General features: G+C 43.8%; 1 protein-coding gene across 3 annotated transcripts in view; it reads right to left on the bottom strand.

Moving 5' to 3' along the window:
* LOC133425368 (nck-associated protein 5-like) overlaps nt 1-26,290 on the bottom strand; it is a 204,052-nt gene that overhangs the window by 102,037 nt on the left and 75,725 nt on the right. For all 3 annotated transcript variants that reach the window (XM_061716190.1, XM_061716193.1, XM_061716191.1), the window contains one exon: nt 16,939-17,012. In XM_061716190.1, coding sequence (XP_061572174.1) covers nt 16,939-17,012 — 74 coding nt within the window. The remainder of the gene's footprint in view (nt 1-16,938; nt 17,013-26,290) is intronic.

A 26,290-nucleotide genomic window follows, 5' to 3' on the forward strand; every position in this document is an offset into this window, starting at 1 on the left:
TTTTTAGTAAAATGAGCAGAAAAATGTTTCGGGGATGAAATTTATAGAATGATAAATCTAATTATCAAATATAAGAATATTAAAGTTTTTAATCGTATAAGGTTTAATTTGGGGGCTTAAAAGAGATTAATTTTTAATGTTACTTTATTTAGAGAATACTGGGTTGAATGTCACGTATCAGATTTATTTATGTGCTGAATCTGAAATTTACTCTGAAATTTAAGTGAATTAAATATAATGAGAAGAATGTTCAAACATTTGAAATACTCGTGCCTTCAAAAACTTTAATTAACTTCATTTCCAGATTGTAAAGATTTTATTGTTTTCCATGTGCAACATCTTAGACGGTAGACGGTGACGTTCGTCTAACTTTCCACGGCATTGACTCGCGGTGTGTAGAGTCAGCATGTAAAGTAAAACCTCCCGACACATCGAGAGCTCTGAATTTATGAATGACAACTGGTGACATAAAAACATCAGTCTGGGTATAGAATGACCCATTTTGTTTTACTGTTCTGGGATCAGGGAAAACGACACATTAAAGGTTTTGTGCTTTTTTACAACGCTGAGGTTTGGGGTTGCGTTCTGGACTGGGATAAAACGTTGTTCAACAGGGACATGTTCTGGGCCTTAAATGATCCCATGCCAAGCTGAAACAAGTTTTCCTGGCCGGTTCTTTGGGTACTGAAAAGTCAAGAACAAATTTTATACTAGACACGAGCTTTGAAAGCAGTTGTAGAGCTCCCTCGCTCAAAGAGAGCTTTACGACAGGGCGTACATCGCTGACAGATAATCCCAAACGCTGCAAAGCTGTCAAAGGTAGCTTTTCCAGTTCCACTGGCAGACAGGTATGGGGGTGAGGGGGTTTCAGGCGCTGTTAAACGATCTGACAAGCACCTCGTTTGAAGCGGCACGCTGGATAAAGTAGACGGGGAAAGCCAAGCTTTTGGGGGAAAAAAAAAAGAAGAACAGCGCAACACAAAGAGAAAAAGTACTGACAAGGGACAGACGGGGACAACCGAGGCAGGGATGGAGATCAGGAGAGCCACGGACAGACAAGAAAACAGGCTGCAAAAAGAAAGAAGTGCTTGGGTCTGCTCGGGCTGAGTAGCTCCAGCCCATCTGCTGCAATCACAATCAGTCTCAGCTGAATGGCTCTGACAAACTGCAGCCTGGAGCCGGCAGCCTCGACGAGCAGGACGCCTACAAGAGCCCAGGGACACGAGGAGGGGGAGCTGAAGAGGCCGGGAACCAAAGGAAAAGGAGGGGGGGCCACCTTCTATTGTCTGCACCCCAATAGGACCAGCGCAAGAGGGGGCGGGCATGGGACGGGTGAAAGGGGGAATTAAAAGGGTCTCGGTGACAGGAGCTCTCGGTTAAAGAGGGGGGGAGAAAAGACGGTGCTGACTTAGAACCCGGGCCAGTGACTGCCACTTTGGCCCACATTTCCCCATTACGACACACAAGCCATGTGAGAAACTATGTAGAAGGGACGCCAAAGGTGGGAAAGTTCCCGATGAGGGAAGGTAAACGCGCAGAGATCTGCAGAGATCTGCAGAGATTGCACCATTCGGAGAAATTCGAGCGTCGCTTTACCAATCGTCATAAAAAACTGACACGTCCTGTCAAGTTCCTGGTGTCGGATGTCTCATAAAGCCGGCGGCCTCATTCCCATTTGTCATCATAAAACTCAGAAAGATTCATGATTCCTTATTATTGCATGTGACCAAAATGTCATGCAGAGAGAGGCTAATTGTGTTTTATCATAAACGCAGCTGTCTCGTGGAGGAAATCTGAATATGAAACGAACGTGATTTGATTTTAAGAGCAGGTGGTCACCAATTACACACCATTGTCCCGTTTGGATAAATGAGACAAATGGAGGACTGAGTCAACGCTAACACTTACAAATGCAGGGTAATCAAGAGATATTGAGGGCAGCGGTCCATCCTAATTTGATCAAAGAGCGAGCGGCGACTAGTTGAGCGATCGCGCCGCGACAGGACCAGTTTGGCTTCACGATCTGAGAAACAACAAGTTTCTCTGATCGCGTCGTTTTTCCACGCATGTTCCCCAGCGCCCAATGAAGTGTGTGTGGGGTTGCAGAAGTCCTGTGTGCTGAGTGATCTGCTGAGCTCATTAAGGCGCTGCTTATTGCTCTGCCAGGGGTGTCAGTGACAGATTCCACTGTTTGGAAACACACAGCCGCCCACACAGCCATCCTGGCTCCACCACTGTGACACCGACGCACACGCACACACACACACACACACACTAACACACACACACCATAGCATTCCACAGGGAGGAGGGGGGTCCAGGGAAGGAGACAGGACGGTGCTGGGATAGAGGCTGGAGGGCCGGTGGGTGGATATGGATTTGTAACGGGGTACCCGGCGTGGAGAGCTGCCTCCGTCACAGGGATACCTGCGGTTGGGGTCCTAGAAGTGTTCGGATGCTCCGCTGGAGATGCTCGCTTGAAAAAGTTGCATATCGACGCAACGGAAATACGTGATCTTGGAATAGAGATCATGTCTCTTCCAGGGGGTTTTCAAGTCTAGTCGAGAACAAGAGGGCAACATCTGGTTTGATAATCTGACGTCTTCAATAGTCGCAAATTTGCAGTTCATCAACTGGCCACTAGTGGCTCCAGTGCAACTTGGCCGTCCAAGACCTGACAGAGCATCTTATTTGAAGGAGAATATGCTTTGTTGTGCTGTTAATTGCTCTAACAGACTGCTGAAACCTACTCTGGGTTCAGGGTTCGGGGATGAAGCTTCGTTAATCAGCCAGTTGTTGGTTTTGCATCCAGTTAAAGGTCACTAGCCCGGGCTGACTGGAGACTAATGATGGGTCGTCGGCTGCCCCCTCCTCCAGCAATCAAGCAAGCAATCACTTTTTCCTGGTGGAAACTTTTGATACATTTTGGAATCAGTTCCCGCAGGAATATGAGACATGAAGAAAGATTCAGATGATTCGGATTAAGACTCTTAAAGGGGACCTATTATGAAAAACAAGTTTTTTCTTGCTTTAACATATATAAAGTGGTCTCCCCTCAGCCTGCCAACTCAGAGAAGGAGGAAAGCAACCAAATTCTGCGGTGTCTGTACAGCCGCCCGGATGAGCCGTCCAGTGTGATGTGGATCTACGAGCCGTTCAGATTCTGCTCGTTTCGTTACGTAACGAAAATGCGATTTACATAGGTTGGCCTCCGATGCGTGAAACCACGGCCACAACTAACTCCGCCGGCCGGAGCTTCCGCCATTTTTCCGTAGCGGTGTATCGCGTCATTCAGGCAGCCAATCAGCACAGAGCCTCATTATCATAGCCCCGCCCACTCACAATCCCGCATAGATAATGAGGTTAGAGAATGGGAAGATAAAGACATGGCACAGGGGCTGAATTTCTTTTTTTTTTCTTAATATTTTTATCACGGTTTTTTCCCCCATTTTATCACCCAGTGCTCCGGCATTGCCATCCTCTACCAACCCCGGGAGTTCCTGCACTGAGCTCAGGTCTCCTCCTTAACCTGTGGAGTGAGCAGCATCTTTTCACCAGACAGGGTGGGGTTTCTCTGGCCGGACGTAGCGCGTGGAAGGATCACGTTATTCCGGCCAGATCCTCCCCCCTATGTTTTTGTGAGGGTATCTCACATTAACTACCCAAGGGAACATGGGGAGAACATGCAAACTCCACACAGAAAGGCCCTTTCACCAACCCCACCCAGGGTGTGGGCGCTGAAGTCATGGGGGAACTAACACGCACTTCAGTGCCCACAACGTCCCCGGCGGGAGTCGAACCCAGGACCTTCTTGCTGTGAGACGGCTGCACTACCAGCTGCGCCACCGTGCCCCTGGGGCTGAATTTCTAATTTATTTAGCAAAAAGCTTGTTTTTAAGACATTCTAGGCCTGTTCAAAATATGTATTAGATGCCATAATAGGTCCCCTTTAAAAACACAGTTGGAAACAATACTTTTGTATTCTCCGTCTGTGGTATTTTGCTCAGGTTGTACCACAAAAATTTCATTTAAGTCTTAAAAAAAACAAACAATGTTGACTTTGAAGACTAACGACGTCTCCCATCATGCTCAGGGTCAACAGGTGGTGACGTCAGCAGTAACGCAGACCTTGAAGTCTGTTGTTGCAAAGACAGAAACGAGGCAAAAGGCAAGAGTCTGTTCCTTGGTCCGTCCACATTCCCACCCACCCGTGGTCACCAACTGTTCGTAGGGACCGAAACGAGATCCCTGATACAAGCGGCTGAAATCAGTTTCCTCTGTAGGTGGCTAGACTTTCCTTTAAAGATAAGCTGAAGAGGTTCAGTCGTCCGAGACCGACTGAGCCAGTCGAGGTGGTTTGGACATCTGATTAGGAATCCCTCAGGACTGGGGCTTTGTGCCTGTTGGCTCGTTTGGGAACACTTTGGGCTTCTCCTGGGGAAGCTGGAGCAGGTAGTCTGGGAGAGGGAGGCCTGGGCCTCTTTGCTTACCCTGCATTCACACTGAAAGCGTCACGGGCGTCATAGGCAGTCAGCTGCCATTCATTTTCTATGAAAACACGCGTCGAGAGGCAGCGGAGGCCTTAGGAGCAGCCGGAGCAGCGCGTCAATTTGAAGTTGAAAAATCTGAACTTTATGCAAATGAGCAGCGGCGACGCCGAGGCAGCGTCCAATCACAGACCGGGATTCCTGAAGTGAGAACCTTAAATGCGGATTGTACTTTCATGTACACACAAACGTACATTCATTCAAATGCGTACATGAGCAGAGCTGTGCACTAACAAACTTATATTATCAGGAATTAATATATTTCATCCAGCAAACTGACATTTTTGTTGATTTGACTGCCGTTTTTACCTGAACTGCTCATGTGAAACACGTAACTGATGGTTGAGGAGCTGGATGGTCCGAACAATTTTATTTGCTACATTGATCCAACGCAAAATAATTAAAAACCGTGCTTATTAATCGCAAAACACAGTTTAAACATCATGACCAAATCCGCTCCGACCCGGTGTGTCAGTGATCAGCGCAGACAGACTGCAGCTTCACCTGAATTATGGTTCCGCGTTAAATCGACGGCGTACTGTGTGCGTCGCCCCGTACCATACGGCGTAGGCTCTGCGTTGGTGTGACGCGGAACCATAAATCGGGAGCAAGTACTCGCTGGCGGTTGATGTTGATCCGCGGACCAAACTTGTTAAGGAGCATCAAACTCACTCTTATCTACGCGGAAATAACGCTAAAATATAAAGAAGGCGTCCCAATGTGTGATCCATGGTGAAATAGGAAACTGAAGATATGCACGCTGCACGCTATATGTGTAGGCTGTTCCCACTGTTCCCTCCAGTTCTGCAGCGCAGCTTTAGCCCCGCCCCCTGCAGGCGTCGACAGTACATGTACACCAAACAGCGAGATGCAGGCGTCAGGAGATTTTTGACGCTTTCAGTGTGAACGCAGGGTTAGGGTGCAGTTCGTCTACGGAGTCAGACAATACAAAGTTAATGGAGATTTTTCCAGGGAAGGTCTTGTTTACCGGTAGTTCAGCAAGAAAAGGCACATTCTTCTCATATTACAACAGCATGACTCTGCAGTCCAGATGCCAAGCTGACCCGTCTGCAGTCCAGGCCCGTCACCCGGTAACAACAATACTCAGGTGGACATTTTAATGAAAGCGTTTTGCTGGTTAAGATAAAAACTACGAGGAAGGCTGTTCTGTAGTAAAGTGACTGAATTTTGGCAGCAGCATCCGAATGGCCGTTTAAATCAAGGAGAGTGCACATATCAGGTGCTTTAACATGAACATGAAGCTGTCAGACTGGTTACAGTTTACATTTAATCATGGCTCCATCTTCAAGCCTGAACATGATAATTGCAGCTCGTTCCAGAGCGTTAAATTATAGCTGCATTACCAAGCAGGCGTGTTGTAACTGCTCCGTGGGAAGCTAAATTTAGCCACCTCACGCAGTTGGATAGTTTAATATTTTGCAGTTTGACAGGATTGTTGCGTGTGCTGATCTGAAATGGATGAAGTGAAGCTCGGCTGCACACGTTACACATCCAGATGAAACACAGGTCCCGTCGGACGTCAGTGCTCTGAACCCGCCAGCCGAGGGCTCCGGTCATCAGCTAGACTTTCCTACCATGACATTAATCTCCCACAGCTTGATCACAGTTGAGTGACCAGAGGCTGCCGGGGAGGCCAGCACGCGTCACTAGAGCTCATTACCACACCAGTCAATCCCTCCGTCGAGGTGTGTGTTCCTGGTCAGACATTCATCACACAGAAGGTCCTGAAGACCCTCAGCATACGTCTGAGATGAAGGTAGTGGTGTAACATCAACTGGAGACTAGGATTGGGCGATATTTTACCGTTCACGATAAACCGTCAAAAAAATTCCCCACGGTAAGAATTTGTCATCTCGCGGTAAAAACGATAAATTCCCGTTGATGACGTTTTTGTGTAAAGCCGGATTTATAATTCTACGTTAAATCCACGCACAATGTACGTGAAGGAAGGAAGGAAGGAAGGAAGGAAGGAAGGAAGGAAGGAAGGAAGGAAGGAAATGAGCCAGAAAGAAAGAAAGAAAGAAAGAAAGAAAGAAAGAAAGAAAGAAAGAAAGAAAGAAAGAAAGAAATGAGCCAGAAAGAAAGAAAGATATGGGCCTGAAAGAAAGAAAGAAAGGAGCCTGAAAGAAAGAAAGAAAGAAAGAAAGAAAGAAAGAAAGAAAGAAAGAAAGAAAGAAAGAAAGAAAGAAAGAAAGAAATGAGCCATAAAGAAAGAAAGATATGAGCAAGAAAGAAAGAAAGAAAGAAAGAAAGAAAGAAATGAGCCAAAAAGAAAGAAAGATATGGGCCTGAAAGAAAGAAAGAAAGAAAGAAAGGAGCCTGAAAGAAAGAAAGAAAGAAATGAGCCATAAAGAAAGAAAGAAAGAAAGATATGAGCAAGAAAGAAAGAAAGAAAGAAAGATATGAGCAAGAAAGAAAGAAAGAAAGAAAGAAAGAAAGAAAGAAAGATATGAGCAAGAAAGAAAGAAAGAAAGATATGAGCAAGAAAGAAAGAAAGAAAGAAAGAAAGAAAGAAATGAGCCAAAAAGAAAGAAAGAAAGGAGCCTGAAAGAAAGAAAGAAAGAAAGAAAGAAAGAAAGAAAGAAAGAAATGAGCCATAAAGAAAGAAAGAAAGATATGAGCAAGAAAGAAAGAAAGAAAGAAAGAAAGAAAGAAAGAAATGAGCCATAAAGAAAGAAAGAAAGAAAGATATGAGCAAGAAAGAAAGAAAGAAAGAAAGAAAGAAAGAAAGAAAGAAAGAAAGAAAGAAAGAAAGAAAGAAAGAAAGAAAGAAAGAAAGAAAGAAAGAAAGAAAGAAAGAAAGAAAGAAAGAAAGAAAGAAAGGTTTTTGTGTAACAAACAAGGCGGATCTGAGAGCGAGGAGTCATTACAGTTTTGCAGTACAGGTGTACTAATTTAATTGGTTTTTATTAATTCAATTTAAATGGTGTAGTTTAGTAGCATTTAGTATCTTTTAGAGCAGTGATTTGGGGGCTCCAAAGACTGAATGTGGTGATAGATTTATAGTTACAAAGGTGGAGTTGAATTGGTATTTTTTTTATCGTCATTTTTATCGTTAAAATATTCTGGATAAATGCCAGAAATTATCGTGATACATTTTTTAGTCCATACCGCCCATCGCTACTGGAGACACAGAAGTACGGGGGGTTTCAATCCATCCATATTTGGGTTAAAAAGGGGGATGGGATGCTTTCTGCATCAAGACATGTAAAGGAAATGCCAGACTGTGGAGAGGCAGCGTGTTTGTTTACCCAACAAGTCTGCTTAGGAAAACTGCAAACATCCAGACTGATCACACGATGGCTGCTCGGGCTTCTCCAGAGACCGCCGGTTAGCGAGCGCCTGAATGTGTGTCATTCCACTTCTTTGTGGGAAGATGGAGTGTGCCATGCAGTGAGAACGATAATGCACTTCGGTCATGTTTCATTAGGCGGCGTGATGGGGGGGGGGTTGCAGGATGCTGGTGGCCCGGCGAGACTCGGCCTTCCTCTGAGTGGATCTCAGGAAACGCTCGGAGTCATCAGTGATGGAATGAGACGGATTAAAGGCGACAGAGATAATCTTTAATTAAACCGAAGGAAATCTTAGAAACTTAATTCTTGGAGCGATTAGGGTTAACAAAGAGGGAGGGGGGGCGACTGCGGTGGAATCTTAAACGAGTATTTGATCAAAACTATTTGCAATGGCCTCGAAGAAAAACCCTCGAGCTGTGTATTTGATTAAACTCTTAAAAAGAAAATCACACTTCATGAAATATCAGACACATCCATGGAGATCTAGATGCGCAAAAGATGCCATCAGTTTGGAAAAAAAATGGTTTTAAAGATGAATATATGATGCTACAAATCATTTTTTAACCTTTAACCCTTGTACTGTCTTTGGGTCAAATTGACCTAATTCTCCTTCCTTCTTCCCTTCCTCTTTTCTCCCTTCCTTCCTTCTTTTCTCCCTTCCTTTCTCCCATCCTCCCTTCCTTCCTTTCTCCCATCCTCCCTTCCTTATTTTCTCCCTTCCTTCCATCCTTATTTTCTCCCTTCCTTCCTTCTTTTCTCCCTTCCTTCCTTCCTTCCTTCCTCCTGCTCTCTCCTTCCCTCTTCCCTTCCTCTTTTCTCCCTTCCTTCCTTCTTTCCTTGTTTTCTCCCTTCCTTCTCCCTTCTTTCCTTCCTTCCCTCCTTTCTCCCATCCTCCCTTCCTTATTTTCTCCCTTCCTTCCATCCTTCTTTTCTCCCTTCCTTCCTTCTTTTCTCCATTCCTTCCTTCCTTTTTTCCTCCTGCTCTCTCCTTCCTTCTTCCCTTCCTCTTTTCTCCCTTCCTTCTCCTTCCTTCTTTCTTTCTTTCTTTCCATTTTTCTTTCCTTCCTCCCTCCCTTCTTTTCTCCCATCCTCCCTTCCTTATTTTCTCCCTTCCTTCTATCCTTCTTTTCTCCCTTCCTCCCTTATTTCTCCCTTCTTCTCTTCCTCCTTCCTTGACCCGAAGACAGCACAAGGGTTAAGAACTCATTATGTCAGAGCATCGACGGTAGAACTTGAAAAGCAGGGATTTTTAGAAAAACGAACTTCAGGAAGTAAAGTGGCAACAAGACTGTTGTTTTTGGAAGTGTTGCACCTTGTGTTTGTGTTTCTGAGGCTACGTTGCATCCGTTGAAATGCCAGATTGCTGTATTTTACAACTCAGGGCTACCGTGCGCTGCAGTCTCACTGGCCCCTCACTTTTACAACTGCTGTGCTGCGGCATTTCGCTCCTTCCCGTCTCCCTGCAGAGCCGAGGAGATGTTTTCCGATGAGCCCTGATCAGAGCAGTGGCCGGGGGGGCGGGGGTGAATAGCTTGGATGCAGCCACTGTGACATCCGCCAGCCGAAACCACAAAGCGTCTATCAACAACGAAAACCACACAGGGTGGATCGGGCTCCTTATCAAACACCGAGGATGTTTTTGAAGCACATCCATTAGTCAGAACACTTTCATGAGCACAAGAGACTCCAAACAAATTTACCCAAAGCTGATCTTGATAATAAAAACTGTTTATTGTGCAGTGGAGAAGAACTGAACTGAACTTTATTCACCTGAATGTTGTGATGAGCCTAAACAATCGCAGAGTGTGTGACGTCTGAGAAAAAGCATAATTTTTTAAACCAGAGTATAATTAAAGACTTTTTTTTTTACTCTACAATACATCAAATGAGCGTCGGAGAACTCACTCTCCAAAAAGCAACAGCTGTAATTAGGCATAAAGCAAGACCCCAGTGAAACAGAAACAGCTCTTAAACACAGCTAATTGCATCCAGGAATGCAGACAATAGCCCATTCAGTCCCAAAGCCAACAATACGTGTCACGAGTCGAATAAAAAACAACACGAGCATGCTGTGAAACCACTGAAGCCAAAAACACGTTTATTGCAGCAGTGCATCTATAAAGCTCGCTTCATAAGCACCCTTGTATGTATCAGAAAGGGAAGCACGCTCGCGCTCATACAGAAGGATCCGTGCATTGCATGGACTTGTTGCGTGAAATCTTTGTTGGGGAGATATCCATTGTCAGCAGGTTTCCGTTTATTGGGTCATCAAAGGTTGCTATGCATCATAATAGATCAATACAACAACAAAAAACTGATCACTGATCAATGCATTATGGGATTTGGAGCAGGAAGTCACTTCAGGCATGCAAAGACCCTGTTTAGATCTGGTATTAACATTGATACACCCTTAAGTATAGTTGTAAACACACCTACGCATTTGAGGTTGCGTCATCACTCAAGCCACATTAGTCTCCACTTTGATTTTGAGGGGGGGGCACCAATGGATACACTGGAAACTGCCTCTGGTTGCCTTTTGATAGACATATTACCAATCAGAGAAGTGAAGTGCGATGATGCCCTGCAGGGATTGGTTCAGGTTCATTGGTGAGGATGGCTGTTAATGCTCCAATAGGGTACCAGATCATTTACATCAAGTGAAAGGAAGGATTGGAAGGATAAGTTCTTTGGAAATCATTGACTGCGTTTACATGCAGTCAATAACCCTTTTAAAACCCGAATATTAGCAATAACCCGGTTTTGCACGGCCATGTAAACACCAATAACCCCTTTGAATAACCCGAATTTGTTCATATTCAGGTTTTTAAAAAACCCGAATATGAGCCCTGGGTTACTCCTTTTAAAACCTGAATATTGGGTCATGTAAACGCCAAACGGAATATCCCCATCAAACGGAACAGGAATTTGTTTTCTGCACATGCTCTGTTCACAAGGAATCCTGGTCTTTTGAGCCCAGGAAGTTCTTATAAACACGGAGAAACGCAAGACCAGGAGGAGACTAATCACTTCATAAATGTAATGAAGGATATGAACATTTCTGCATTTGTAGATGCTAGAAAGTACCGGGATAGCGAGATTTAAAAGAAGGTGAGCGAAAAGTTGCGCGAAGCAGCATTTGTTTTGAATTTGGATACAGGAAGAAGAAGCGGAAATGACGGGAATTGCTTCATGATGTTCTCTGCGTGTTGTTGGTTTGATGGAGATATCCCAAATGATTAATTACCATGTAAACGGAATATTCTGAATGTTTCAGTAACCGGATTATTAGCAATAACCCGAATTTTGAATGCATGTAAATGTACTCATTGTTCTTTATTTTCAGGTTGGCGAGTTCTAGTGCGTTGTCTACATGGATTCGGTCGCCAAGGTGGATTGTTATGTTTCACATATTTGATTCATCTTATATTTTACATTAGATCCCTTTCAAAACAACATAATAAGAGCCAACCAAGCATGTAAAGATGCACGTTAATGCCAGGTGTCAGCAGATGCCCTTAGAGCTGTCAACTTTAGATTGGATTAATTAGGAGATGCTAAGAGCAGATATCCAAATGGATGATAGACTTTCACAGTATACCATGAGATCTGCATAGACCACCTAATCCGAGTCTGTTTTCTTTGAAAATATAAAAAATGACTTGACATTGACACCATATCCTACATTTCCTTAGAAACAGTAATGTCGTTAACCTACAGGGGTTGAAATTTCAGTTAAAGGATGGAGGTGCTTGATGGAGATTATAAATAATACCGTCTAACGTGCAAGCGTGATTTGACTGAGTCCATCCTTGATAATATGACAGGTGTATATTTCATCTAATACCTCAACTAAATAAAGTCTTTAAAGAAGAAGAGAGAGTAAGATGAGGGGTTAAGGTAAGTGATGTGTGTCTGGGAGGAAGCCTGTGCGGGAATGTTACAGTTGGCTACGAAGACGACCTTGAGGGAGCATCAGTAAAAGGCTTCATTAAACCGTTCGATTAACCTCTTCCTCTCATAAGCTCCATAAAACCGATGCGTGCACTTCAACTGCGTCCGCGTTTTGCGCATGAATCACAGCTGTAGAGCTTGACATTTACAGGACTGAGGGGGGATGTTGCAGGAAAGAGGGTCCCCGGCCAGACACTTGGTGAATCATGGCCAAGATCAACCGGAGAGTGTTGACTGGAGTGTCACAGGGCACCCGCGGTGTCAACTCCTTCACTAATTGCTTTAGGGTGTTCATCATCGAGTTTGCAGTTAACTCCTCGCTGTCAAGTGCGCTAACAGTCAACAAAATGCATTGCTGCGTCTCCATACTAACAATCACACACGCAATTGCTAATTAGAGGCAGCGTCCATGAGAGGGAAACACTTTGGAGACAACTACCTCCTAATTTAGCCTCATGGTTTGTACCCACAAGCTTTGATCAGACTTTTTATTTGAAAAAGCTCAAAACATTCCTCCAGTCTCTCAAGGTTCCAGTGGCTTTATTTGCCCACTAACTGCTCCTAAAAGATATGTTGGAGTCTGGATTCCGGGGCCGTAAAGTGACCTCAAATAGATGGATTAGCCTCAGTCATTCACTTCAGAGGGCACACAAATACACTTTGAGAGCGTATTAGATCTCTTTGGAGCTTAGCCTGATCAAATTATTGCATTAGACCGGTCAACTTATCCAATTAAAGTTGTAAAATGCATGGCTCTCGCCCAAGCGAGACGGCGGATCCTTAGGGGCGTTGGAGGGTTTGCAGGAGGCTGAACCCTGTCCACCTCTTCATCGACAGACCAGGCCTCACCACATACTATTGCGGAGGATTACAGCCTTTCATCCGGCTCAGACTGCCGGCAGCACACAGGCGTCTTTGACGCCAGATATGTCTTGTAGCAACAGCAACGTACAGATTTGTTAAACCGTTTCCAGTTTCAATGTATTTAACAGAATAAGCCAACACGTCTAGCCGGTCTTTGATGCCTTCATCAAAAACCTCCGTCCAAGGGACCCAGTCTTGATAAGACAAGGACAAATGCCCAGAAATATTTAGCTGTTGCGGAACAAAATGGGAATGTTTCCAATTCTACCCACAGGCAAACTCGGTTACACAAAGCAAGTCCTATTATCTGTAATCCCTCAGTCTTCAAAGCCACTACGAACATGACAAATAGATTATTGATCAGCAGATGTCATCGCTAATGTCCTTTTGGTTTGCAGCTGCAGCCCCCTGCTCAAACCTGCCCTAAACCCTGTGGATGTCCAGCTGAGCTGCCCCCCCCCCTCTTCTCACGAAACCTCTCTCTTTCTCTCCGAGAAGACTTTTGCTTGTCCTCTAAGGTGTGGAAGGGGTCAGAGATGAACGCCATCTGCTCCCGCAGGCAGAAAATGGCAGGTGAGGCCAGTGCTACGGTAAAAATCAAGGTCAAGAGGAGATTCGCAGAGCAACAAAGCTTGTGCAGCGATGAAGCGAGTGAGTGAAAAAGCGGAGATAAATCTGCATTGTTTTAATCCACGGGGGGAAGATTGCAAAGTCACAGAGCTTTGACACAGCAGCTTGCTAGAAAGAGGTCATGCAAGCGCATCCCCTCCCATCATGCTTTTCAGCGCTGCAGAGCATCCATATGCCCCTTTTAAACATGTCCATCACTCAGCAGAAGTCTCTCATGAACTTTATCATCTCCAACGCGTCCAGCACACACTGACGCGCCCGAGCCCCGGCAGCATTTCAAGGCCGACGCTTCATCAGATCCCTTTGAAAAGACGTTTCATCGCGATTAATGGGAGAGCAAACAAAAGACGGATAACTGGAAACCCCGGTTCGGTGTCCGACTGTACGTTGTGTCTGATGTTGCCAAATTTGGACTTGCTCCATGTGATGTTGACACGGCTGCAGAGCTTTTGTTTCCGCCTGTCAAGGACGTGGTCACATTCAATGGAACGAGCAGGAAAAGCCCGGCCAGGATCCCACTGGGGTTTTGTGCTCTGTCAAGCAACGGAGCTGTGACTGAGCGCAGGAGGCTGCGTGCTCGTGGGGGGTGGGGGCCTTTTGGATGGAGAAGATACAGCAGATGTTTTTGATGCACAAGCACAAACAAGCCAGACATTATCCTTAATGAGAAACATGTAATTAAAAATGAAGGCCTTTTCACGAGTAAGCACTCGCCACCTGTAGGCGACAAAGGTTGGTTTTGTGTTCATCAGCGATGCCAATCTGGCAGGAAATATTTGACTAATTGCATCAAGAGTGTGCTAAAGTCCTAACTCCTGCATTTTAGCGTTGCTTTTAGCAGTTTAAAAGGAAAGTATCCGCGTCTGGAGCCGCAACAAGTCATAATTGTCCAATCTGTGTTCTTGAACAGTGTGAAACTGCCCAATAATGTGGCACAATGAGAGACATGAATGCAGTAGGTCAGTAGGTCATAAAGAAAGGATGCAGGGAACTGGAGGAATGCGAGGGCTTCTCTTTCACCTCTTGACGGATTGATGGGCCCCATACTCGGAGGGGTGGAGGGAGACATCTACAGCGCCGTGAGATGCTGCCTAATAAGGGGAAAGAGGTGTTTTTGTTGTGTTTTTTTTTCTTGAGGTCTACGTTTTAGCTGAACAAAAGCCTTTGTGAAGTCATTCATCACTGTCGCCGCTCTGAATCAAACAACTCTGGGAAGAAATGGGAACAAATCCTGCTTGGTGGTATGTTGTTTCTGAAAACTCGGCTTCAAAGACGGAGAATTTTCAAAGCAACATGCACTGGTTTGTTTACAGCCTTGAGATGATTGCATCTCAGCTCAGAGAGCTTCTTGCAGTTTTATCTGTCAATACACAGTGGAAGACAATAGGATCTTTGTAGATAGCACTTCCCTTTAGACAAACCAAACTTCTGTCTAGCTCCCAGTGTGTCACAGACCGGCTCTCTGGTGGCCACCCTGGCGTCAGACTGCACCACATTGAAGGAATGGATGCTATTTTTCTGACCCTGATCTAATGATTTTGGTACTTAAATTAATACATATATCCTGGTTCTGGCATTATACTTAAGAGAGGCTTCTAAAACTGAATAAATAATCAAAAATGAACGTTACGTCTCCAAAATCGACTTATTTCCCCTCCTCATTTTTTTTGGAGTTATGGACAGTGGTCGCAGCTGATGTAATATATTGTTGGAGTGAAAAAAAACGCAATATTAGGTGATCTGAGAATTAAAATGCTCGGGGAAACTTCTCAACACAAAACACTGGGACTCCAATACAGAAGTTGAATTTCAAAAGGCCAAAACAAAAAAACGGCTAAAAATGTGCAATATTAAAAAGATATAAAAACCACACGTCCCCTCTTGAGACTCCATTTAGTACCTCATTTCAGCTATCTAAATAAACACTCCTGGTTTTGACATCAGTCCTGAGTGATACAATCACAAGTGTGCAGCCTTGTAGGTCGGATAAGCGATTTTTCGATGATGTTACATCTTGATATTTCATAAATACAGACAAGACACAGAACATAATTCATAAATCGGACATGACAGTGGTTGTAGATTTTCTGATAAAACCCATGCTTGCTTTTAGGAAACTTTACTGCAGTAAGCGTTTTTTTGTCCCGGGAGGATAATATGTTGAACATTTCTCAGGAAAGTCTGGTTGGTTCAGTAGGAATGAAAATCTGTTCATGTTTAGTCTCAGCAGGAGGATTTCCATCACTTTTATGAAAAATAAAAGTGACAATCGTGAAAATGTGACGAGGTACCGTTGCGTTCCACCGAGCTGTGTTTTGCGAAAGAGTGTAATTCTTGTGAAATGTTGTCCTGCGAGGCTTCTTTCTATGAGATTTCTCTGCGAAAGAAAGAAGATGATCTCGACTTTGAAGAACGTGGACGAAAACAACCCAGTTTTGGACAGAATATTGCAACTATCGTTACTGCTGTGTCAGCGGATGGTTATTAAAATGGTCACATGACCGACCAAATCACATCCATCCAGACTTGCAAATGCAAAAAGAAAAGAAAAGTGTTTCCATTACACTTTTGTGCTCAACTGGACCATCGACATGTCTAGAAAAAAGAAACCTAAACCATTACAAGTTTTTCTTGGCAATATTCAGGTTTCCACAATTCTAGTGGTGATGGAAACTCAGTCTGTGACATTCGCAACTGTACAACAGACCATTTGATGCCTGATGTTGGGAGATTTACGACTGCGTGTTAAGAGTCTGAATGGGAGGGGGTGTTTGAGGGGTTTATGAAAGATCAGTACAAACAGGAGTACTGGATGCTGTTTGAAGGCAGCTTTAAATACATACCCTATAACACCTAAAAGCTCAAGCTTTAACCTTGTCCTACATCCAAGATAATGTAAGCAACACACAAAGAACAACCACTCCAATCAAGTTCGTCGGTCATGCAACCGTAGGTTAGTTCCTGCGGAGACATTCGCTAACTCTAAGTGGCTATTAGGTCTGGCTGTCACAGAAGGTGTCTTATAAAGAGGGGAGGGAATGACTTGAGGGTCATTCCTTTACACATCACTTCCTTTATTAAGGTCCGGGCCAAGTAAAAGGGATGGTCAGTGGTCATTCATTCCCCTCGCCACCCACCCTGAGACCCCTGCCCCCTTCTGTCCCACCCCCAACCCCTCTCTGCTCACTCGGGGGGAAAATTACTTTGAGCTCCATTGAGATGGAGAAAGGTTTTTACAAAAGAGGGTGAAGTTTAAAAAATTGTCTCTTTCTTCTATGGGAGCGGTGCATCACTGGCAGGGCCAGGATGATAGGTGCACGGAGGGGACAAGGTCATTAGATTGGCATCTCCATAAGCTCTTCATTCCCATTGTCAGGGCAAATCTGCTCCAAAAGACTTCCATGAGAAATGTCCCCGGTCAACCCCACACTGGGTCCAGACTCTATCTATTGTCTGCAACTTTCAGTGTGCTTCCAACACAAGAAGCATTTCTCAAAAACGGCATTCAAAGCTTGTTCTGCTCTCAGACCCAGATAACATTGTTCTGCTGCCTCCAGTTGGGAATGGATTGCAGACAGCTGCTGATATCCCCGAGTCATAAAACATCTGCCTAACAGTCTTGAGAACCTTACCTTCTGACATTTCGGCGCTCCTCCTCGAGCTGTTTGAGAAGCTCATCGATGCATTTGTTGGCGTCCATGTACTCCTGTCAAAAAGAGAAGAAGGTTTATGAGAAACTGCTCTCCGGATTTGGACTTAAATCTTTGTTGTAAACATTGTAAATTGATCCAAATCCTTGCTCGAGGTGCTGCAAATCACAGACGGCGCAACAAAGGCGCGCACACACACACACACACACACACACACACACACACACACACACACACACACACACACACACACACACGGAAGCTCTTCTCAATAGGTGTGATTAATCAGTTTAGTCTCTCTTTCTCTGTTAGCGTAACTCCAGAAGCACTTCTGGGTAACGTCTTATGGCTGGCCACAAAAACGAGCCCAGCTGTGTAATGTCAGCTGGGAATAGCCCACACTCGCAAAACGTCCGCTACCGAGTTACAGAAATGAGCTAAGGCTGAGAGCAGAATGGAAAAAACAGATGTGAGGATTTCTCGACTTAATGATTTGCCTCTTAGTGGTCCGGCTACATGAAGCAGACGGGGGTTGTTAGGGGGAGAAGTAGGCCACCACATTTTAAACATTTGTGTTTTCAAACACTTTGCCGGTTGTGACTTGACGCTGTCAGATCAGGGCGGTCCAGGTTTAAGACTAATTAATTAGACGTTTGCTTGACAGCTCATAAAGAATCTCCTGGGTAAATGGTTATCTCGGTGGAACAGATGCCTCGCATTGATTTCTGCTCATGTGCTCGTGGAGTGTAATTGAATGATGGGGATTCCCGGGGAAGAATGAGACCTAGCACAAGTATCCGTGACCCATTCCGTATTGTGTCATCTATTCTGGGCATGTAATGCACATTAAAACGTTCAATCTTTTTACATTTACTGCAACAGCAGCTCTGTCGTTTTGGATGATGTTTCTTTGCCGCGAGGTTGCCTAGGCAGTGAAGCAAATGTGTTCATTCGCATCAGAATCAAAGAAAATTAAACTGCATCTGCAATTCTTTAACTTTGCGGAGAGCCCCTGTTGTCATACAAAATAAGCCCCAGAGTTGATGTTTGTGGAAATGGGAACATATGATATCATAACAAGACACTTTTCTGGCGAACCAGTCGGTGGAACGTAACCCCACACTTGAAAGAGCAAACTAAAACAGCATCCCTCTAAAATCAGCTCCTCGTTCAGGCAGTCGCCATCCCACGTTGAGTTGACAAACCGAGCCAACCATCATAGTTCACATCATGGATTTTTCTTCAAGATTCAGTTACCAACACAGGATCCCCTCTGGATAGAAGATGAAGCTTCTTCAAGAACCGTCTAACCTTTGAAAGCTCCCATGACACCACTTCAGTGCTCTGACCATTCATACCCATTCACTTCACACTTTTATCTTTTGAGAAATGGGTCCCCTCCCATTTATAACCATTTTCATTGGTACAGCATGTACCGAACCAATTGCAACAGCTTTATAGGATGAGTCAGGCACGAACGTTCAAGGGACAACCAAGATTAAAACAACCAGGACGACAGTAGAACACCTTGGATCAACACAGCAGAAGTTCACAGGGGTTCTTACATCATTTCAGATTTCTTTTATTGATGCGAGTCCAGTCGTCACTCCGTCTACGTCACATTATTCATTTCTCTGGTGGCTTGTATGACCATCCAGTGGCATTCAAAGGAAGTTTTTCTTTTCTTCCTTTTGGAAATCAAAGTCAAATCCAGAAGTAGACTCATTTTGACGTCAAAAAGGACAAAAAAAAATGGGATAGCTGGTCAGACTAGCTGCTAACTGGACTGAAATTTGTAACAACTATAAACTACATCTCAGGATCATTTCCAACTGACCAGCTGAATATTTCACGATACACTCGCCGGCTACTAGGAAATAAACTGCTTCCAACTACATTTTTTTGAAGCGTTGCTTCATTGCATTTAGCCTTTGTAGCAGTTTGATTCAATTTTCAGTCATTCTGTTGCAGATTCACTTGAACGCATGGAATCATAGACCTGGGGCGGTGTCAGATGTCAGACAGCTGGGCTCACAGGCCATAATACTTGGGTAAATAGAGGAGTTCATGGCCAGCTATGGGTGCTTTCCCACGAGGCGATCCGTACCATGCCCAAGACGATTTCTGAACATGAAACCTTGTTGTAAGGCAACTCCACTAACCTCCACACCATCTCAGGATCTCATCGTAGCAGAAGAAAAATATTTGGAAAAGAGCTTCATGATTTAGCAGGGCTTCAAGAATGCAGCAAATGTTTTTATATGAACAAAAAAAAAAATTCACAACATGAAGTGGGGGACACTATGGTGTGGAATGGCTCACTTAATAATTTACTTGAAGCACAGTTTGGACTGGTTCTGACCTCCCCATGACCCGTTTCTGAGGCCTGACTAGACTTAAAGTACTTCTGTTATCACTGCATGGGCTTTTTTTAACCTGTGGCCTTGACAGCAAACTCTCAACAGGCCAGATGTTCAGGCGCGCGGGCTTGCTGCTCTAAATACAGTAAGTGCAGTTGTTGCATCTCCTCCCACGGTGCTGAACTCCCACCGTGGCTTCTGAAGTGCTTACAACACATCTGAGACTGCCACTCAAATGCAGCAGCGTGCCAAGTGCCAGGAGAGGAGGGCAAAGGTCCAGGCTTACCGGAGAATCAAGGGCAGGTCCGTTGACCACCGGGACAATTAATCTAACTTGCACCGGATCGATGCTTCAGAGCGTGGTGCAGAATTTTCCAATTTCTGTCAACATTTCTTCAAATGACATTAACGCTTATTCTATCCATCATCTCTCCCATCACTAATATCATTAATTCTGACTTGATCAGCATGACAAATCACCCGTGTCTGCAGTTAACAGCGCTGCCCCAAAGCCATCTGTTGGACTCCGTGTGCCAAAATGCCACTCATGGAAAAGCTGAAAGGCTTTTATCCGAGTTTCCAAAGATAACGTCGGCGTTGGGCGCAGCAGCAGTTAACAGTCAAATCAAATCACTGCAGCCACGTCTCTTCAGATTCATCCTTATTGTGGGCAGGTCGATGGAGACAAGCTGGGGGGTTAAGTGTTCAGGGGACGCGAGGCTGCTTCTACCAACGCGTCGCCGGGGTTCCTCAAATCGTCTCATGCACGAGTCAGTACGAGTGTTGCTGGGAGGCCAGCTGCCATTAGTTATCAGTGCTAATAAGTTACATCAGCATGGTGAACGACGGCAGTGGCTGAAGGGTTGGGAAGAAAGAAAAAAAACACTAGATGACTCAGATGACGATGATGCAGGTAAAATGATATAAACCCACAAAAGGAATTCATAATTAGAGGCGTTGGTTTTTTGAGTCACAGCTGCATTTCAGTCGGTGGTGTCAACTAGCTGTCATTATTGTGACCATGTAGCTGTTATTTTTGGAAAACCAACAGAGGATAATAATTCTTTTTTTTTTTTGTCACCTTGTCTTTATTGGATTTTCAGGTTATTACAACTGCACATTTTTACCAGATTACAAAGATTATCTGTATATTCACCGTGCAACAAACAAACAAAAAAGAATAAAAAAGTAGAAAAACATGAACATAAACTTGTGGGTTAGCACATTAATAATCTATCCAAAAAAAGAAAAGAAAAAAAGAGGTCCGCATCCTTATGCTTTCTGCTGTCCACTTTTGCCATCTCTTCTCAAATAGCCCTTCCCTCAAACCAGGATATGGGTCAGTCTTTCCATCGTCCATATTTCTTCAATAATATCCAGCCACTGTTTTAGAGTATTCAGGTTTATACAAGCTTCTAGTACCGGTAATGGGTTTCCTAGCAGCTGTAAGGAGCGTCTTAACCAACCAGCGATCCTCTGCCTGCACCACCGTTGTAATGTGACACAAGTATAAGACAGTACATGTTAATGGAATCTCATACCCAAGTACTTTTGTCAAAACTAAATGTACATCTTTCCAGGAAGATTTCACTTTTTCGCAATTCCAAAAAATATGTGCATGATGTGCATTTAAAGTACCACATTGTCTCCAGCAAGGATAAGATGTTGATGATTTTTTACTTTGGATCTTAGGCGTTATAAAATACCGAATTACATTTTTCCAATTAAACACTCTCCATTGGTGTGAGCTTGTGGAAGTATGTTGGAATATACACATGTCATACCATTCTTCTGGTGAAATTTCCACAAGGATAATAATTCTTATTTTAAAAACATAAGACTGGTTATCATGTTGACAGTCCACCAGGACCAGCTACCTGGCCTTCAGGTCACTGACCACAAGACTTGGCAGCAGCTGGAAAGGCCGGCTCCTCGAGCTACGACACCCTCCAGGTTGAACCTGCACCCTTTCCAAACCTTTGCCTGGACCTCTGCTAGGCCCGAGTTCTGGGCAGAAGTTCAGGGAACCCGTGGCTGCAGTCAGTCAGTCAGCAGAGTGTTAGCTAGTCAAAAAGTCCTGGTGGCCCTCACTGCAAAAACTCAAAATCTTACCAGGAATATTTGTCTTATTTCTAGTTAAAATGTCTCATTTTTAGTCAAAAATATCATTATACATAAACAAGAGTCATCCTCAGAAAAATAACTTGTTATTTGACAATTTTCACCTGTTTCAAGTTAATTTTCATTTGAAATAAGTAGAAAAATCTGCCAGTGACACAAGATTTATCTTCTCATTACAAGCAAAAAAATCTTGTTCCACTGGCAGATTTTTCTACTTATTTTAAGTGAAAATCTACTTGAAACAGGTGAAAATTGTTGTTTTTTCCAGTGATGAGTCTTGTTTTAAGTGTAATGAGATTTTTTTTGACTAAAAATGAGACATTTTAACTAGAAATAAGACAAATATTCTTGTTAAGATTGAGTTTTTGCAGTGCTCCCTTGGAGCTCTAGCCAGCCTTGTTTCAGCTGCCGAGCATTTTGGTTGATTTCTATCAAAATTCCTATTTTTCTTGCTAATTTTCCGAACATCAGCAACTTCTCCCTTTAAAAGAAGTGACTTTCAACCAGCCACAACAAATGTCTGCGTAAAAGTCAGTCCCCGAAAGGCCCTTAGCAAGGCGATCCCTGCACAAAAAGCAACCCTAAAACGTGAAGGTCCCACGTCAGGGGAAATATTTACAGGCTACATCAAAGGGAAGCTGCCTGAGCCTGTGTTGTCATCGCGCAGAGCCGCCCCCCCTCCACTGAAATAATCTTTAGCACACATGATGGAATGCTGAGAATGCCGCTGCGTGCTTGTCATCACGCGGAATGGAAAAGCATTTAAAGGAAAGATTTAAGGCATGAGTCATGTACGTAATGCCGCGTGTTATATCTTCAGCCGGGCGTTATTTCTGACGGTTTTACGGCGCGAGTGAGAGCTGCGCGGATCCCACGAGGCCCAGGTACAAACATCCAGAGCGGAGAGAACTGAAGGCGCTGACCTGAGACCTTATCTTGGGCGTATTTCTCCGCATCAGTGCAGTTATGACGGCAGCGCAGCCCAACATTTCTTTACAAAGGAGCTAAAGGCCAAAAGCTCAGGGGGTAATCACGTCCCATGTATACTAAGCCATAAGAGGCTTTTAAAAAAAATCCATATGAGCTTCACTTGACAGCAAGAAAACGTGAACAGCAGTGTGTGAATGGAACCGAGTTTTTCTTGAGCTTTTGATTATTGTTTTGAGTAATTTTACAATTGAAGTGAGAAACTCCCAAAATGTATTTTCGTGTAATTAGTGTTTAAAGTTAATAAGGAGAAGCTGGTTTAGAAGATGTTTCAATTTTCAGGCTTAAGAAATCTTTGAAGCGTCTTTTTAAGTTAAATTTTCATTGTGCACCAAGTATAATTCCAACGAAAGGAGGGCCTTTTTGTCCCCCTAAACGTGCCCCAAAAGTCACCAAATTTTGCACGCAAGCCAGGCCTGGCAAAAATGTTATATTTAATGGTTTGCATTAATGGGCGTGGCCTAATGGCTCAACAGCGCCCCCCGGAAAACTTTGTGCCTCAAGCCCCACAATACGGTTTGACATACATGCACGAAAATCGCTACACACCTGCATCATGTCGCAACTTAAAGAAAAGTCTCTTGGCGCCATGGCCGAAACCGAACAGGAAGTCGGCCATTTTGAATTAATCGTGTAATTTTGGCGCAATTTATGCCATTTCTTCGGGCGTTAATACGGCCCAAACCGTAACGTGCACCCAGGTGTGTTATACATCAAAATGTGCGTCTCCATCCTGCGACAATGCTCATTACTTTTCTCAGTCAAAAGCGTTACCGTGGCGACGATAGACGCCAAAAAGCGTGCCCCCCCTTCATCTGATTGGTCGATATGTGATAGTTCCTACTTTCTGCCATAACTTTTGGATGGTTTGGCATAAAGACTCGTGGGTGGTGTCAACGGACTCGGTTTTGAGTCTTTGAACATAATTGGTGCAAATTAGCCCCGCCCCTTCTTCTGATTGGTCGATATTTGATAGTCTCTATTTTCTGGCATAACTTTTGAATGGTTTGACATAAAGAGTCATGGGTGGTGTCATCGGACTTAGTTTTGAGTCCTTGACCTTAATTGGTGAAAATTGCATGTGCAAGGGCCCGTTCATCGCTGCTTGCAGCTTTAATTATAGCTGTTATTCTTATTTTTCCGGCCTCTTCAGTTCCTGGAGGACCAGAAATACTTTAAGTTATACCTGAAATTGTAAATAGTATTTTAAAAGGGTTTCCGTGTATTAAGATGGTATCCCCAAGATGGCAAAACAAAATAAAAATTGTAAAAACAACAGAAAATGCAATAGTTCACAAAGTTAAAAAAATAATAGAACTGTAGGTAACTGTAACTGTCAGTTGGATACAAGACAATTTCCCACAACTAACATCCAGGTATTTCTTATAAACTTGAAATTGTGTAATTCTTTGGATAATGCATAAATTTGTTTTAAAAACATCTTACTACATTTCCCAAAACCCAAGGGAGACAAAAAACAAACTTGATGCAACCAATTGTCTGTAGTAATGCTCCAAGAGGCTGCTGTAAGTCTGTTTTTGATTATTTTTGTTCATTTGAGCTGAACTGTATTGGTAATTGTAGTTTTGTGGATGAAGGTTGGAAGTTTGTGGCTCAGCGAGTCCCCCTGTAGGCCTGGAGGTTACATTACTGATGACGTCTTCTCCAATTTGTCCAATTTTATTGTTGTTCCTGTATTTTGTGGTTCTTCACATTTTTCAATAAGCAGTTTAATCTTTTGAAAAGCAGCCTTTTTTATTTTAACTGTATTCAGTTTAATTTCCTTTTTATTCATACTAATGTCTTGTCTTTTAACATCTCTGGACTTCCGTATAAATACATTTAACTGTACAGTATTTCATTGAACTTTAGCTCTAAAGTGTCTATGTTTTTGTTTTATTTTCTGTTTTCTTATCTAATAAAATTCTTTTGTGTCCTCTGATTATTTCTCAGTCTTTTGCTGTGTGTAGTTCTGCAGGTTTTGGTTTCTATTTTTTCAACACGTCTGGGCTTGTGTACGTGGAACTCAGCTGCGGATGAATTTCTGGCCGTTTCTCTGCGTTTCATTAAACGCTTCCTCTGGACACGTTCCGGTTTACCGCTTTGACGTGCTGGTGGTCCAAGCACTAGTGTTATCCCACCTTGATTACTGCTCACCAATTTGGTCGGGTGCAGCCAAAAAAGACCTCTCTAAGCTTCAAATTGCTCAGAATAAAAGCTGCAAGGCTCGCATTGTGCTGTCCATCAGGTGTGAGACAGAGTACTGAAAGTCTCTCTACTGCCAGTCTCTCGTGGCTCAGAGTCCAGGAGAGGTTGGCTTGTAACTTAATGGTTTTTTTCAGAAACATCTTCTGCAGCAAACAACCAAACCATCTGTATTCACAACTACATTCTGTAAGAGATCAGCATAGCTACTAGATGTTCTTTAGTGAAACCAAAACCCAGAACAGATTCAGTCCGGAGGTCTAGAATATATCGGGCTCTTTCCGTGTGGAACAAGTTGCCAATTATGATTATTGAAGCACCGACTAAGGCAAGTTTTAAAAAACTGTTTACAAAACACTTTAATTTGAATCCAAATATTATCTAAATCTGAAGGAATTAGATGGGATATAGTTTAATGTATTGTGATGTTTAGTTTTAGTGTACTTTAGTTTGTTTTAATTTGAAGCCTATACCGTTTGTTTTTATGTTTTGTTTTTATTTCTTGCATTGTTTTTGTATGTTTGCTTTACTTATTGTTTTTATGTTTTGTCAGACATGTTATCTATTGTGTCTTATGTGATGTTTTGTTGATGTGTTGTTTTGTTGATTTATTGTGTCTTATGTGATGTTTTGTTGTGTGTGGACCCCAGGAAGAGTAGTTTGTGGACGTTTCTACCGCCGAGCTGTTTACTCGTATGCGTGCGTTTGATAAGGAGGCGCTGGGCAGCTGCTGCCTGGTTCCATTTTATTTTACTTATGATTAGGAATTCAATCACATACCAGACAAGCATCTCTTCACATATAGGCCATTTTCCAGTTTGCTGGAAATATTTATAAGAAACTTATAAGCCGGATAAAGCTGCGACCTCACGGATGCAGGGGTCAGCATGCATCCCCTTACGTCGCGATGAGCTCCCTCCGACACCTTGATGTGCCGTCAGATCAGAGGCTCATCCTACCGTTGCTGATAAGACACCTTGCAGCTTCCTCTGGGAATAAGACCCTGCTGAAGACGAGGTCAGGACCTCGATCCGCTCTAGCCCTCCGCCCAGACCTGCCTCGCCAGCCTATCTCCGCTTCACACCAGTCTTTCTGCAGACTGATGACATGCCAGCGAAGCCTCTGGGAGTGTAACTGGAAACCTGGAGCCCCCACGCGAGGCTCTGTAAGTCAAAGGTGATGCCAATATGCCTGAAGATTTTTTTTCCTGGGCTTCATTTTATGCCACACTCGGGAGTGAAGTCGGACGGCGACTTCTCAAGGTGTGGGAGGGAAATATACCCGCCGAATGGAGCCCTGGTCTCCGTCCAAGGACGTGGCGAAGATATAAACATTACAAATTTAATCAGCATCGATAAAAACCCATCTGCTGACATAATTCCTGACTGTGATCTTATTGCAGTGGACTAATCGGCATGACTAATTGTCTCTGTTTGCAGATGTCTAGAAACCATATCAGGCCCTCGCATATCACTCAGCCTTGGTTAAATTCATTAGTCTTATCAGCTTGTTCTGAGGCTCCGCGCTGGAGATCACGTGACCCGGCCTCTTGATATCAGCTCAGCCATCGGCTCTCATATCCTCAGACCCGATAAGGCCAACCGTAGCCACAGTGTTTATCAGCCCAGAGGCCAGCTACTTGGGTTAATGCGTGTAATTCT

The sequence above is a fragment of the Cololabis saira genome, chromosome 24 (assembly GCF_033807715.1).
Source record: "Cololabis saira isolate AMF1-May2022 chromosome 24, fColSai1.1, whole genome shotgun sequence".
In the NCBI taxonomy this organism is placed as follows: domain Eukaryota; kingdom Metazoa; phylum Chordata; class Actinopteri; order Beloniformes; family Belonidae; genus Cololabis; species Cololabis saira.